General features: G+C 45.4%; 2 protein-coding genes and 1 pseudogene across 2 annotated transcripts in view; 2 read left to right on the top strand and 1 right to left on the bottom strand.

The window, feature by feature from the left end:
• Positions 1-1,825: 1,825 nt before the first annotated feature.
• Mrpl19 (mitochondrial ribosomal protein L19) lies at positions 1,826-7,061 on the top strand. The gene is given in 6 exon segments (XM_051154572.1): positions 1,826-2,054; positions 4,093-4,211; positions 4,364-4,498; positions 6,453-6,628; positions 6,630-6,659; positions 6,786-7,061. Coding segments are annotated over 6 exon segments (903 nt in total). The 5' UTR covers positions 1,826-1,833; the 3' UTR covers positions 7,008-7,061.
• Positions 4,957-5,294, top strand: LOC127196786 (NADH dehydrogenase [ubiquinone] iron-sulfur protein 6, mitochondrial-like; annotated as a pseudogene).
• Positions 7,062-10,376: 3,315 nt separating the features above from the next.
• Gcfc2 (GC-rich sequence DNA-binding factor 2) overlaps positions 10,377-15,141 on the bottom strand; it is a 6,045-nt gene continuing 1,280 nt past the window's right edge. Inside the window, exons 2-4 of the mRNA XM_051154654.1 lie at positions 13,531-13,680; positions 11,460-11,584; positions 10,377-10,506 (exon numbers count right to left, since the gene is read on the bottom strand). Of these exons, the coding sequence (XP_051010611.1) occupies positions 10,377-10,506; positions 11,460-11,584; positions 13,531-13,680 (405 nt within the window). The remainder of the gene's footprint in view (positions 10,507-11,459; positions 11,585-13,530; positions 13,681-15,141) is intronic.

The raw sequence follows: 15,141 nt of genomic DNA, 5'->3' as shown, positions 1-15,141 counted from the left end.
TTTTCTTCTACAAACTAACTTCACCTTCATTGTTTGGGGTTAAAAGCATGTACCACCATGCCTGGACATAAGCTTTTCTTTACCTGAAACTTGCTCTATACACAGCTGGTCTTGAACTCAGATCTTCTTGCTTCTGCTTCCTGGATTAAAGGTGTGTTTATTAAAGAGAGAGAGAGAGAGAGAGAGAGAGAGAGAGAGAGAGAGAGAGAGAGAGAGAGAGGTGTTTATACTCTAGCCGGGTCACACAGACCCAGAAAGTCTTTGGCTGTGATCTTTTGCCAGAGCAGCCATGTTCTGACTTAAAAATCCTCTACAAAGAACGATCACTTTTCCTTCTTATGTTTCGTCCTAGTCAGGGCTCCTAGTGCTGTGATGAAACACCATGGCCAAAGCAAGTTGAGGAGGAAATGGTATATTTAGCTCACCACGTCCATATTGCTGTTCCTCACTGATGCAAGTCAGGACAGGAACTCAAACAGGGCAGGAACCTGGAGGCAGGAGCTGATGTGGAGGCCATGAAGGAGGGCTGCTTACTGCTCACCATGGCTTGCTCAGCCAGCTTTCTTAGAGACCCCAGAAACCCCCCCCCCCATCCCAGGGATGGCCCCGCCTACCATGGACTGTGCCCCTCCCACATCAGTCACTAGTTAAGAAAATGCTCTACCAGCTTCCCTACAGACCCTTGTCTCTGATGGCAGAACCAGTCAGCAGATGTTACTCTTTTTGGAGTCTGTGAGAAGCAAATCGTGCTGGGCAGTAAGGCAAAACGTAAGCAAAAGAAGATGCTCATTCTTCCCCATGGGACGCATAATAAGAGGCACTAAATACTAATAAAATAATTACACAAGAAGTGAACCAAAATTTCCCAGAAGAGCAAGGCTGGGTAACTGATTAGAACTCTGGTGACTTGAAACACTGGGATGCTGCCGCCGATCCAGCAACACACTATTTTGAGCCGTAAGTCCCTCAAATGGTAATTTATTACTAACGTGTTTGTGAACCAGTAGCTTTGTGGCTGCTGGGTAAATTTACTTGGAGATGCCTCACTTCCATCAATCTGAAGGCTAAGAGTGCCAACGGATAACAGCTGAGGCCTGCAGAGGAGACCTCTCCACTTTTTTTATAGCACACCTAAATTGATGTACAAACCAAGGTGCTTTTATGGTTTTTAAGGGGGTGTTTTATGGTTTCCTTTTTCTGATACTAAGATAATTTAAGGAAATTGTTACCCCAGTGGAACATAAGATTTGTGGTGACCTAAATCTGTGTTCCTGAACCTTGGTCACTTATACTTGACTCCAGGCATGACAGTTGTGGGTTTTTTGTTTCTTTGTTTTTGTTTTTTGTTTTAAATGTAGGCACAAGCAAATAAAAAGCGGAAAGGAGGAAGCAGGAGACGTGATCCAGCAGTTAGGGCACTTACGGATCTTTCAGAGGACCCAGGTTTGATTCCTAGCACCCACATGAGTTTCCTTGCTGCCTGTAACTCCAGCTCCAGGGACTTATCTGGCCTCCATGGATACCTTCAATCAAATTCACACTCATGGACACATGCACACACACACACACACACACACACACACTGCAAATGAGCTCACGTTACCTAGTAAAAAATCACAAGCTTTCTAGCCCCGTGGAGAAATGTAACTTTGTAAATTATGGAGAAAAGGAAATTCTGGTTTTTTTTTGTTTGTTTGTTTTTGTTTTTGTTTTTGTTTTTGTTTGTTTGAGGGGTCCCCAGGGAAGCAGGTTTAGTCCCATAGCAGCCACCGTCCGGCCACACCCCCTCGCAATGACTTCTGGGAGCTGTAGTCCTGCATTGCGCGTTTGGACATGGCGGCTTCCATGGCAGAAAGCTGTAGAGCGTCCCTGTACTTGGCCCTGAGCTTCCGAACGGCCAGGCTGCGGCTCGCTGCGCTCGCGTCTGACGCCTGCGGTGTCCGCACGGGCCAGAGCCGGTTTCAGAGCACCGGGACTTCTGAGCCCGGTGGGTTCAAGCCGCCGCCGAAACCTGTCATCGTGGACCGGCGCCGAGAACCGGACGAACAGAGAAGGTGAGGCGGCCGAAGCCTCGTGGGTGTGTGCGCGGGCGCCTGCGCTCCGGGAGCTGCGTGGTTGTCTGTGTGCTTGCTTTCATACCTGTTGGCCCCGTAGCTGGGCTACAACAATTTCGACTTCTGCTTCTGCTCCTGTCTAGATCCGGAAGGAAGCAGGCTTAGACTCCCTTTCCTCAAGTTTTTTTTTCCTAAATCTTTCCTCTGTGGCTCATCTTAATTGCACCTGCGAACGTGCCTGAGCTGATCTGACCTCCTCAAACTCTTCCTCCTGGGCAGAATCTGTTGGCAAACTCATACCGTGGTGGATTTCCAGGCCCACTCCTAACCAAAACAAACCTGAGTTTTCATAGAAAAAACTTGATGCGATGATAGCCCCTTTGAAAGGGGTGTAGGTTGCTGAGTGGATTGTCTGGGATTAAACACGCAGTTGAAATACCTGGTCGTTCTAAATTGAAATTAGCTTGGACTTAGGGAAGCTAATGATGTAGAAAACTTTATTTTCCTCTACCTACACTGCCCCCTTGCGGTGGGAAAAGAATCGTTTGAAAGCTGGACAGGCAGCTAGCCATTGCGGGCAGTTGAGGCACTTGTGTAGGACCTCCACTTCAGAGTGGCTTACCACCATTTGCAGCTCCCACTCTACAGGACTCAGGCCGCCCCCCTCCCACCCTCTTTCTCTTTGGCCTCTGATGGAGACAGGCTGTGCATGTGATGCAGGTACGTAAGTGCAGGCAAATACTCATACACATTAAACAACAACAAAACAAAACCAAAAAAGTAAACCTTCAAGAGGTAACAGTGTGGGCAAGCAGGGTGGGTGCCAGCAGGAAAGGTGTCCCTTGTTCAAGCCTGCCCATCTAGGCTCACCCCTAGACCCTACTCCAAAATTTGTCTTCAAACCCCTACATGGATCCTATGGGGCACACGCAAACCCCAAATACACAGGAGTTGCCTATATGTGGGTGTGGATGTAGACCACGCTGGCCGTGAGCTCTCAGAGGTCTGCCTACTTCTGCTGATTGAGCATTAGGATTAAAGGTAGGTACCAGTATGCTTGGTGGAATGGTTTTTTAAAAAATTACTTTGCCATTGGTGGTTTTTATGTATTTTCTCCACATTTACAGTCCAGTGAGAGACCTGTACTCAAAGGCTTTGTAGACTGGGAAAAATGCAACGTTTAAGCTGTTACAAGGATGGTAAAAAACATTAATAGTAATATGTCACTGGTTCATCATGTTTAAGCTCCAGTTTTGATTTGTTTTTGAATAAATAGGTGACAGATACGCCACCTAATTGCTGAATATGAAGTTAGGCTACAGGGTCTGCCAGCTCTCCTGTGCTGTGACAAAACACTTGAGACAGTCAGGTTAACAGGGAACCGTTTACTTTGGCTCAGGGCTTGGGCAGCTTTATTTAACTTTCCTTGATTCTGGCCCTGTCACTTTGGTTCTACAGTGACACAGTGCAATATGGCTGATGCTAGGTAAAACACATGGAGGAAGAGAAAGAGCCTGGGTCTCAGGCTTGCCCAGTGACATGTTTGCTCTACTGGGATGAAACTCTAACAGCTTCCTAAGGCCCACTTGCTGCTCTGCCTGACAGCTAACGCCTTAGCTCATGTGCCTTCTTAAACAATTAAGGTCCAGACCTGATGTTTCCTGAGCGTTAGCTGGGGCTTTGAAATCCATGCTTTTAGAAATAACATTGAGGGGCTGGCGAGATGGCTCAGAGGTTAAGAGCACTGTCTGCTGTTTCAGAGGGCCTGAGTCCCAGCAACCACATGGTGCCTCACAACCATCTGTAATGTGATCTGATGCCCTCTTCTGGCCTGCAGGTGTACATGGAGGCAGAGCACTGTGTACATAATAAATAAATAAATAAATGTTTTTTTTAAAGAAATAACATTGATTTCTTTTTTAAAGAGTGAAATCAATCAATATCCTAACCTTTCATTTCTTTGTAAACCACCTCTCCACCCCAACCCCCCATATTGGCCCAATTTACCTTTTCATTTTAAAAATGTCTTTCTCTATAGGTTCCTGAGTCCTGAATTCATCCCTCCAAGGGGGAGGACAAACCCTCTGAAATTTCAGATGGAAAGAAAAGATATGCTGGACAGGAGGAAGGTGCTTCACATCCCCGAGTTCTATGTTGGTGAGTGACAGCAGGTATTGGGGGTAGTTTTCGTTTTCCTAACGATTCTTCTTCAGATGTCTGGGTTTGCTGTTATTTCTGATGTACAAAATTATAGACTTTGTTCATTCCTGCATCTCATATCAGAGCTTGCTTCTCTTCTGGCTCTGTAGGAAGCATACTGCGTGTCACCACAGCTGACCCTTATGCCAGTGGGAAAACCAGCCAGTTCCTGGGGATCTACATTCAGCAATCAGGACGTGGGCTTGGGGTGACTTTCACTCTCAGGAACATGATTGAAGGACAAGGTATGCTTCTGCCTGAGCTTCATGTTCTGAAAGTATGTTTCTCCAAGAGACAACGTGTGCTTTGTCATGGATAGAGATGTGTGTTCACTGCTTACTGTGTTCTCGCAGCATCGGGTTGGGGATGGGGTGCTGCCTGCTTTCTTTTGAAGGTCTCTTTTATTATATTGGCAAAACCTATTAGGGCTAGACTTCCTGGGCCTGGCATGGTATACAGGCCCGTTAGTCCTAGCACAAGGACACGCCAAGGAAGGGGGATTTTTGAGTTTATAACCAGGTTGGACTACACAGTGAGACTCTGCTTAAACAAACATGACATCCTCAAGGGCGGAGATAGCATGAAGCAGTCAGGGGAGATTCCTTTTGTTTCTGGGAGTAGGGTCTTACCATATAAGCCAGGAATGGGCAGGGGCTTATTGTAAGAGCTGGTGGACAGCGCCAGGACAGGGGTCACCGGCAAGATGGCGGCAACGCTGACCTTCTGCCGGCTGCTGGCTCTCCCGAGGGCTGTGCGGGGTTTCGGGGTGCGAGTGTCACCATCCAGGGAAAAGGTCACCCACACCGGCCAGGTTTATGATGAAAAAGACTAGAGGAGGATTCAGTTTCTATAACGTCAGAAAGAGGTGAATGAGAACTTTGCCATTGATTTGATAGCAGAACAGCCGGTGAATGTGTTGGACCATTGGATGGTGGGGCTGGTGCCCTGGGCCATGCCAAGGTGTACTTCAACTTGGACAAAGAAACAAAAACAGGGACGTGTGGCTACCATGGCCTGCAATTCAAGCAGCACGATGACTAGTGTGGGGTGTGTCCTGGTCATCTGACATCCATGGAGCATCTCCACATAGGTGTTTTGGTGTGAGATCACTGCTCTGTGGATGGCATCCCTTGTTATGAATAAAGGATGCTGCCACCATGAGGGGGGAAGAGCTGGTTGACCTCAAACTGAAAGCAATCCTTCAGTCTCTGCCTCCTGAGTACCAGTACTAGAGGATTAGAGATGTGAGCCTTCTCATCCAGCAAGATCATCCTGTTCTGAGCAAATAACCCAAGTCTACTGGACGGATGGGATGGCATCCTTAGGAGTTTGGCTCCTGAGATGAAGGCCTCTGCTTTGCTTGATATCAGGACACAGTCATGCAGTTACTCCTGCACTGTGGTCATGGAAGTGGTCACATATGCTATGTCTGACACAGCGGAGGAACAAATGATAAAGTTCTAGAAAGACGATGAATTGACATGCTAAGTGAGAGTGTTTATTTATACTTAGGCATGAACTTTGAGGATTTCATCAGTGAACTTTTATTTTCAGAGCAACTGCTGCCATGAGAGCAGGCCTTCCAATTGAATTTTTGAGGGTCACGTTCAAAACAGCATCTTGTTCCTCGAGTTACTGTTTATGACAAGGCCTTTCTCTGGTATAGTTTAGTTTAATTTTTGTTGCCATGATAAAGCATTCTATGAAAAAGCAATGTGGAAAGAAGAGCTTGTTTTAGGTTACATGTCTTCAAGTCATAGTCTTGAGTTGAACTGAGGCGCAAGCCATGACAGAGTGCTGTTTGCTGGCTTACTCATAGGCTCTTGGTTAGCCAACTCTTCATACAGCCTAGGACCACCAGGGATGGTGCCTCCGATGAGAGACTAGGCCCTCCTGACATCAATTGGCCATCAGGACAGTGCCCCACAGTGGTACGCAGAGGCCAGTTTGATACATACAGTTTCTCAGCTGAGCCTCCTCTTCCCAGGCTAAGGTATGTTATCACAGTTGAAGAGACAGGTGATATGCTCATAGGCTTCTTACACCACGTCACTCAATTTCTTCTCACTTTTACAGTTCAGCGGGGTTTGGATTCTTTTAATAATCTTGATCTTTAAAAATTACATGTGTTTGTTCCATGCCCCACTTGCCAGCTTCTCTTTTACTGTGCTGTGAGGTACTGCAGGGGTCTGGACTGAGGTGGTAAGCATGTTCTCCTTTTATGTGTGGATATTTGCTTCGAACTGTATAACTCTGGACTCCAAGAGATCCAGGTGGTAAAACTAGAGAAGCGGCTGGACGGCAGCCTGCTGTACTTACGCGACGCCCTCCCCGAGTTCAGCACCTTCGAGGTGAACATAAAGCCCGTTCCCACTGGAGTCCTGCCAGGAAGTGCCTCTTAACAAGGTAGACAGACCGTGTGCATGTGCTCAGGGCCAAGTATGAAGAAAGAAGTTTCCCCTGTGGAAAACTTGGGGGGAGACTTTTGTGTGTATCTCACCAGAGACCAATTCCTGTTTTCATTTTTCTTAGCTAAAAGTGAAAATGAAGCCAAAGCCGTGGTCCAAACGCTGGGAACGGCCTTACTTCAACATTAAAGGAATCCGATTTGACCTTGCTTTAACTGAAGAGCAAATGAAGGAAGCCCAGAAGTGGAGCCAGCCATGGCTTGAGTTTGACATGATGAGAGAATATGACACTTCCAAAATTGAAGCTGCACTGTGGGAAGAAATCGAAGCATCAAAGAAGTCCTGATCCTGGGCCTGGAGGGATGAGGGCTCAGCAGGTGCACGTGCTTCCTGCTCCGGCCTGATGTCCTGAGCTTGACTCAGGGACCTGGGGCAGAACGAGAGAACTGACTCCTGAGAGTTGCCCTTTGGTGTTTATATACATACCCTAGCATATGTGGACCCACACTTAAACACATACACATAAAAATACCTTTTTCTTTTAAGCCCTTGTTCTGAAAATGCCTTTGGTTGATTGCAGGTGTATTAGCTCCCAGGATTTGGTTTGAAAGCTGTTAGCTTGCTTTGTAAGAACACAGTTATTAAATGAGTGAGCATCCATCACCTTTTATTTTTTTAATAAAACCTCCTTTTTTGTTAATCAGTAATATCCCCCAAATAATCATCCATCAAGACAATGATTCATTTAAAATTAAGCCCAAAAGTGAACATGATAATTAATCTATGTTCCCACTGTCAATTACTCTTCCTCCCATCCAAGGTAGCAGGCACTTGCTTTATTCTCTTCTCTGGATTCTGTCCATCTCCTTCTCCTTGACTCCCAGGTGGTGGGATCTCACCGTCTTCCACTTGTTTGCATAGCTCTCCTCTACCTAGCTTAAGCATGTTTGGGTGAAGCTACTTTAACTGGTGTAGCCTGGCTGGCTGATGCGTTCACCACTGGAAAGGCCTGGTTGGATGATGCAGCCATCACTGGCATAGCCTGGTTGTAGGATGCACCCATCACTGGCATTGGCTGGTTGGATGATTCTCCTCTTAGTAGCTTGGCCTGGTTGGGTGATGCACCAATCACTGGCAAGGTCTGGTTGGCTGATGCTTTAAGGAGAATTGACCTTTACCCAAAATTAGTTTTCTGATCCATGAACATGGTGTCTCTCTCTCTCATTAGGCCTTTTAGTTTTTCTTGCTCTGTGTGGTGATACAAGCCTGTAGTCCTAGGGCTTGGGAGGCAAGAGGCAGGGCGGTCCCAAAGTCAGTGTCACACTTGAGAATGAGACCCAGTCTCCAAAAAGGAATAAAACAAAGGAAACCAGCAGAGATAGAGAATGAAAGTCTTTTGTTTGTTTGTGGGTATTAAGTGTTTGCCATGGTCTCAGGCACAGCACTGTATATATAATAAATAAATAAATCTTTAAAAAAAAGTGTGGGAAGGATTGTAAGCTTTGTCACAGGTGAAAGCAGTCTTGGTGGGTTTTGCCCTTGGACACACCACAGATACTCACTGAGATTAACCTTGAGATAGACTGGGTGGAGCCATCCTGGGCCTGGAATTCAGGAAGCTCACCTGGCCACTCCACCTGGACTATTGTGTTTCTAATCTACCCTCAATGGGAGAGGGAGACTGCCCTTTGCATGTGAGAGACAGGCAGGCAGAGAGGACAGAGAGGAGCAGCAGGTTCAGACGAGGCTTGAGCACACATGGATCTTGAGGGCATGTGGATTGGGTAGAGGATCAGCCAACAGGCTGGATCAGTGCGCAGGCCAGAGACACCAAGGGACCTGTCCCATGGAACGGATACCAGAAGGTTCACTTTTGTCCCTTTAACCTCTTTTCCCTCCTGTGTAAGCTAGTTGGGTTGTATAATAAAGTTTAATTGTTAAAAAACAGAGCCAACAAATAAGGACTTTTCCACTCCTTGGTGGGAGAGGATGTACTTAGACCTGCTGTGACTTGAAATACGAGGGTGCATTGGTACCAGTTGTGGGCCTCCCCTACTCTGGGAGGAATGGGAGGAGGAAGGTATAGAGGTGGGACAGGAAGGAGGAGGGAAGGGGTCGGGATGTAAAGTGCTGGAATAGAGGAAGAAGGGGGAAAAAAGAACTTTCCAGTGGTAGCCGGGTCACCATCACATATTTCAAAGAAGCTTGGAAGTTTACATTTCAGACATAACGAAATTTAAAAACAACAGTTTGCATCCAGCAAAAAAAAAATGAGTAACTACATATCCAACCACATCTCTAAAGAATCCAAAGCCAGAGAAACAGCTCCAAAAGTGCACTCTAACAGTAAAAAGCTTAGAAAATTCACATGTAATAAAGTCTCTGCCATTTATATACAAAACCAAAACTTTGTGTACACATTTACACAAGTGTTTGTAGTGAGCAAATGTCTAAAATGACACTAACACGAACCCTCTGGGGAGTATGGGATGCCAAACAGCGCTCAGCAGCGTTGACTTCTGTGTGAGATTCTGTTTGTGTGTGGCTCGTGACTGACATGCTTGATGTCTGCACCCTAGAGACCCACCTTCACTGCTGCAGTGGGAAGAGCATGCGCCCTGTTGACATTCCATGCAGGCTTCAGAGCAGGGCTTTCCAATAGGTGAAAGCACGCCATGGCTTCACATCTTACAGTATAACTAGCCTTTCCAATGATCTGTTGCACAACAAAACGAAAATATATACATCGAGTCTTCATTGAGTTGCTTAACAAATAAGACTTAAGAACATGTATAAAATCATTTTGAGGAAAATTCTTAGTTTCTTCATTACCTTGCCTCAGACTTCCTTAATCAGGCTAATACCTGACATTTCTGTATTTAATATAGCAGTGGCCTCACACATAAGGCAACACAAGAGCCTAACTTGCTGTCAGCTGATAACTTCATTACCAAAAAAACTTACTTTTCTGAAAAAATGTTTGCCAGAGAACAGCCAATTTTTAATATAAACATTTTAGAAGCCTGTAGAAAAAGAGGGACAGTTCAAAAAGAGTTACAGCTGACCCAAATCATCACGTCTTCACTCTTCAACAAGGGCTGGAGGAGCAGGTCAGTGGTTAAGGTCTCACCTGAGGACCTGGGTTGGGTTCCCAGCACTCCTATCAGGTTTCCCACAACTTCCTGGATTCCAGGGGGATCTGGTGCCTTCTGGTCCCTGCATGGAGGTGGTGTTAAACCCAACCAGGTGCAAACATGACCACACATAAAAATAGATAAATCTTTTTTTTATAAGATTTTTTTTTTCTTAACAAAACTGACAATGAATTAAAAATCTGGAGACTCACTGGCACTTTCACCGAGTTCATACAATAAATCAGATTTTCAAAGGACAGTTTGTTATAAAAATGTGTTAGCCATTTAATAATAATCAATTCATTCCAAGATTTCCTCGGGTTAGCTGATTTGTAAACAGTTGGGGATTTGAAGAACGGCAAGGCTGAGGACAGTCTTGTCTCGACACGCTTCTGTGTCAGATGTCTTCCTTTCCTTCTCCGGTAGAGAGAATAAAAGAGAAATACACCAAATTCTTTGCTGCTGCTCTGCAAGCAATTCCCTCAGGCACAGCGCCAGGAAGGACAGCTTTTCAGGACATCGTAAGGCGGACAGAAGAAACCAAGTGGCACTACAGCAGCAGCTGTGTGACTCGGCACCGCTCATACCCTGCGCTCAGACACCTGCGATTCGGGGTGGAGGGGCTCCAGGTGATGCTCCTTCACAAAGGACTCAGCTTGATTCAGAGCTTTTACCTTCACCAGGATAAGAATTATCTCACTGACTTCATTCCTGAAAAACAAAACCAAAAAGCATTTACTCAACCCTTAGTGCATTCAGGGCTCGAGGTGTATGAGGGATAGAAATTTGTAGCATGCAGTGGGTCCTAAATTTGATCCTTGGCACAAAACATAAGATGAAATAAGATGAATGAAAGGCAAGAGATTAATAATAAAGTACAAGTGTGAAGGGCATCACAGTGGTGACTCAGGACCTAAGCCAGTATCTAGAGCAACACAGAATAGAGATGCTGTCCCTTTTGCACCTCATCACATGCACAGTGATGCTTTAGTTCAAGGTGAAGTGCTACAGGTCCGTCCCTAAGGCACAGTGACACTAGCTATCATGCCACAAGGAAACGGTTAACACATTTACATCTATGGGAGTGCTGGTGCGAATAAACATGGGCAGATAGTCCTGTAACAGCACAGCACATACAGCCGTGCACATCACAGTCCTGCATACCGTGTGTATTCTCATTTCTGTATTTATTACACATATACAACGTACATTATAGCCCATCGGTGGCACAGACATAAGACAGCCCGATGATGTATTTCTTAGAATGACCCCCGTCTCATACACCTCCTGATTATAACTGCAAAGTCCAATACAGAATGTTCTGGGAAATTTGAATGTGAATGGCCATAAAAAACAGAGTAAGAAAGAGCAAGCCCATCACAGGGTCTTCACAGCGCTGTGCTGCCAGTTAATGAGAGCAGTCACATCCAGACTCCATCAGCCCTACAGAAGGGCTCCAGGGGTGTGCCACAGTGCCTGGCTTATGAATCCTTGGGCTGAGCTCAGGGCCTGGAGCTGCTAGGCAAATACTCTGCCAGACTAGCTACATCCCTAAATCCAGATTTTAAAGATTATAGTAAAAGTGTAAATCTTCCTTAAAGTTCCTGACAGCATTCAAATCCCTTGTACTATGTTTTGGAGGTGAACAATTAACTGAGCATTACCTGAATTCACCTGTGGATAGTTGATGTGCAGACTGCAGCAGGAACTGAATGAAGTTTGCTAGCTGGGGAATTGATGTCCTCATAGCAGAGTTCTCAAACCATCTTTCTGGTAGACATGCTGCTATCTGTCAATCAAGGCACATAGCAGGTTTACAACATAAGTGCTAAGAAAGTTTGAGATTTTCTCTTTCCTGTGTCAAAGGTAACAGTATTATAGATCACTCTTCAGGGGCTGGCAAGATGGCTCAGCGGTTACTAGCACTAGCTGCTCTTCCAGAGGACCCAGCTTTGATTCACATAGCCCACATGACAGCTCACACCCATGTGTATCTTAAGTTCTGAGGGATTTGATGGCCCCTTCTGGCCTCCTCAGGTACTGCATTCACACAGTACAGACACAGACACAGACACATACACACACACAGATACACACACACACACACACACACACACACACACACACACACACTCACAACACCCATACATATACAATAAATGAAATGAGAAAAAAAAAGCTTGATTAAAAAAAATTAATCTTCATTGGTAAAGGTTTAAAGCAGATGGACCCTGCTTTGTGCATTCATTAGCAGTGCTTAGAATTCCACAATCTACACAGGCATTTGAGAGAAGGAAACAACAGGTGACTGGAGATAACGCTGCCTGGAAGAAAGTGAATGGCAGCTTGTCTTTTATCCAGTGTGCTTTCTATGTCCATGGAGGCCAAGAAGATCAATACACCACATGCAACCGTTCTTTCAGAAAGACAAAAACCAAAAACATCCTCCTCCTTTCAAAATAACAAGAATGAGAGACAAGTTTTGGGAAAGTCAGAAAATAGTTGAAACCAAATAGCAACAAGAAGGAAAAATAGAGAATATAACACAGAGAGAAAAACACAGAGTTCTTGGACAGTCACACAGGCCATGCTGTCCCTGGTAAAATTAAGACCAGGGTCTGAGACAAGAAGAAGAAAGCAAAAGCACCGAAATACACTGTAAAGGAATACAAGTTCAGGAAACAAGTAAATCTGGTGCCAGCATAAAAGAGTTGTAAAAAATGTCAGTTGACGGTGTGGCCTGGGTATGGTGGCAGGTGTCTAACTCCAGCATCTGAGAGGCTTGGGCAAGTTCCAGTCAGCCAGCCTAGGCAGCACAGACAGCACCTGTCTCAAAAAAATGACAGGGCTGGGTGTTGTTGGATATGTAGGTGGTAGAACAGGTGTTTAAAGATGCGAGGCCTCAAGTCTGACTCATTAGCAGCACCAGAAACAACAGCAACAACAACAACAACAACAAAACCACAGCAGGTGAAGGCCAGAAAAAAAGACTTACTGTATTATTCTCGAATTATTAAGGAGAAAAAAAAAAAACCAAAAAAAACCAAAAAAAAAACAGACATGTGACTGCGGAAGGCAGAGGCAGGGAAGATTCGCCTGGCAAACTTTATCTGTTCCCAAGTTTTAGAAGCAGTCTTGACTGGCCTGGAACTGACTCCTTTGCGCCTGTTTTCCTGTGCTTTGCTATCTCACAGGTGTCTGGAAGTTCTCATGGGGCCAACAGGCCTGTGGCCCGAGTTACAAACTCTGCAGAGCAGAAGCTGTGCAAACACACCTCCCATTCACGGCTTCCAAACTGACCTTTGCAGTCAACTTGAAAACATTCCACACTGAGAATGATTTAAACTTCAGACCTCTGGTAATGAGGGGATTACAGGTGTGTGCTACCCAGCCTGGCTTCCTAAGCACCCTTTAACACCTTGCCTTTTACCTATGGGCGGATCAAATGTTTTGGGGACATCTGGTTGTTGTACCGTCTTGAATAAAAACAGGCTCTCTAGGTATAAATATTTTGCTATGAGCCAAACTCAGGTCCTTTGCAAGAGCAGTATACAATCTTAGCCATGGAGACGCCTGTGCAGCTCTATTATCTAAATCAGTGTTGCTGCTGTTTTGAGCTGGGGGCCTCACCTTGTAGCCAGGTTGTCCTGGGGCTGCTGGAATTAGACACAAGCCACTCTACCAAGCATTATATTTATCAGTGACGTAACTAGAATTGACATCTACACAACTTACCTGGCTGCATTTTTTAACAACGTCTGGTCCAATGTAGGCGTTATTAGTAAGCGCGATAATAAGGTAGCGATTCAGAAGCTTGCTCAGCCCCAGGTCCTGCAAGGTGTCATCTGGAAGAAGTCCGTTCCAAAGAAGAATATTGCGGAAGAGCTAAAAGAAAATACCAACATTATGTGTGCTCTCCCTAGAAGCTGTAATGGGGGGTAAAGAACTGGCCAAACTCCCCACTCTCCTAGCTGGTCCTCTTGTAAATGTCAGCCTTGGAACAGAAACGTTCCCAAGTAAACACCTGGTTCCCAGCTCCATGCACTTGCTCACCTATTTCCACTTTGAGGGTAACCAACCCCAATGAGCCTCATGTAACCCCGCGGGAGCCGTTCCACTGTCGTTCATCTGCCTTATTGTCTGGGGCCACTAAATGTTAGATGCGATTTCCAGGGTTGGAAAGCACCGTCAAGGCCAGTGCCCATGTTAACATGTGTCCCAGGAAGGCAGGCAACGCCAGGCACCTCTCTGCTTATATGCAAAACAGGACAATGCATGAGTCTGTGGATCAACGGGGCGAAGTGCCCCGTTGTGAGATCTACAAGTAAATACTGGTTGTACTTAGAGGGCTGAATTCAGAGCTGTCTGTGGATTAGGGTGTGAATTCTGGACTCAATTTCCACAGTTCTGTATAACTGTCTCCATTTTTTGCTGCTGTTTGGTATTCATTGTGTGACTATGCTAAATTTGTCTACCCCAGGGCTATTGACATTGTCATTTTCAGTTTTATTCTGTATTACAAATGTTGTTATAACATTCCAGATGTGTCTCTTGGGCTACTGCATACAATTCTGCTGAACATAAACCCATATGTGAAAATATTGGGTCACAGGTATGAAAATCTTGGTGGAAGGCGGCTCTGAAGCGGAGTATTACCCCCTCACACCCGTCAGTTGTACACTGTTTCCATGGTTCCTTAATCCTCACCAACACTTAGTATTGCTGTTTCTCTGTTTTAGTCATTTGGATGTGTATCTGTGTGGTTTGTATGGGTGCATATGCCACAGTATGTGAAGGGTACAGGGCAATGTTAGGGAGTTGGTTTGTTCCTTCTACTGTGAGCTCTAGGGACTGAACTCAGGTCTTCAGGCTTGGTGGCAGCACCTTTGTCTCTGAGCCATCTGTGAACCTGTTTCCTTGTACTTTAAATTTGAATTCCCTGGTTACAAATGGAGGCACTTTTATATTTATTATGCATGTGTCTCTTTACAATGGTATATACATATTCCTACATTTACATGTACTATGTATGCTACCCATAATCTTTGTGAATTGCCTTTTCAGGTGTTGCCCCATTTTATATTGACTGTCGTTTTCTTTTTTTTTTTTTTTTTCCTGTTTCTGTTTTGAGACAGGTCTCGTGTAGCTAGCTTAGGCTGTCCCGAAGTTCTGATCCATGCCTGTACTTCCACTGTGCTGCCATTACAGTCTCATGGCCCCATAGCTCGTGTGACTTTACATCTTCGTGTGTCCAATGCGAGCACGCTGCTGACTGAACTGCTCTCTAAGGCCTTGGGCCTCTTCGATCCTGCAGTGATTTCTCCCCCTTTATTTTCTCAGCTCACA

This window comes from Acomys russatus, chromosome 13, assembly GCF_903995435.1.
Source record: "Acomys russatus chromosome 13, mAcoRus1.1, whole genome shotgun sequence".
Taxonomy (NCBI): domain Eukaryota; kingdom Metazoa; phylum Chordata; class Mammalia; order Rodentia; family Muridae; genus Acomys; species Acomys russatus.
This window is presented reverse-complemented; position numbering and strand designations above follow the sequence as displayed.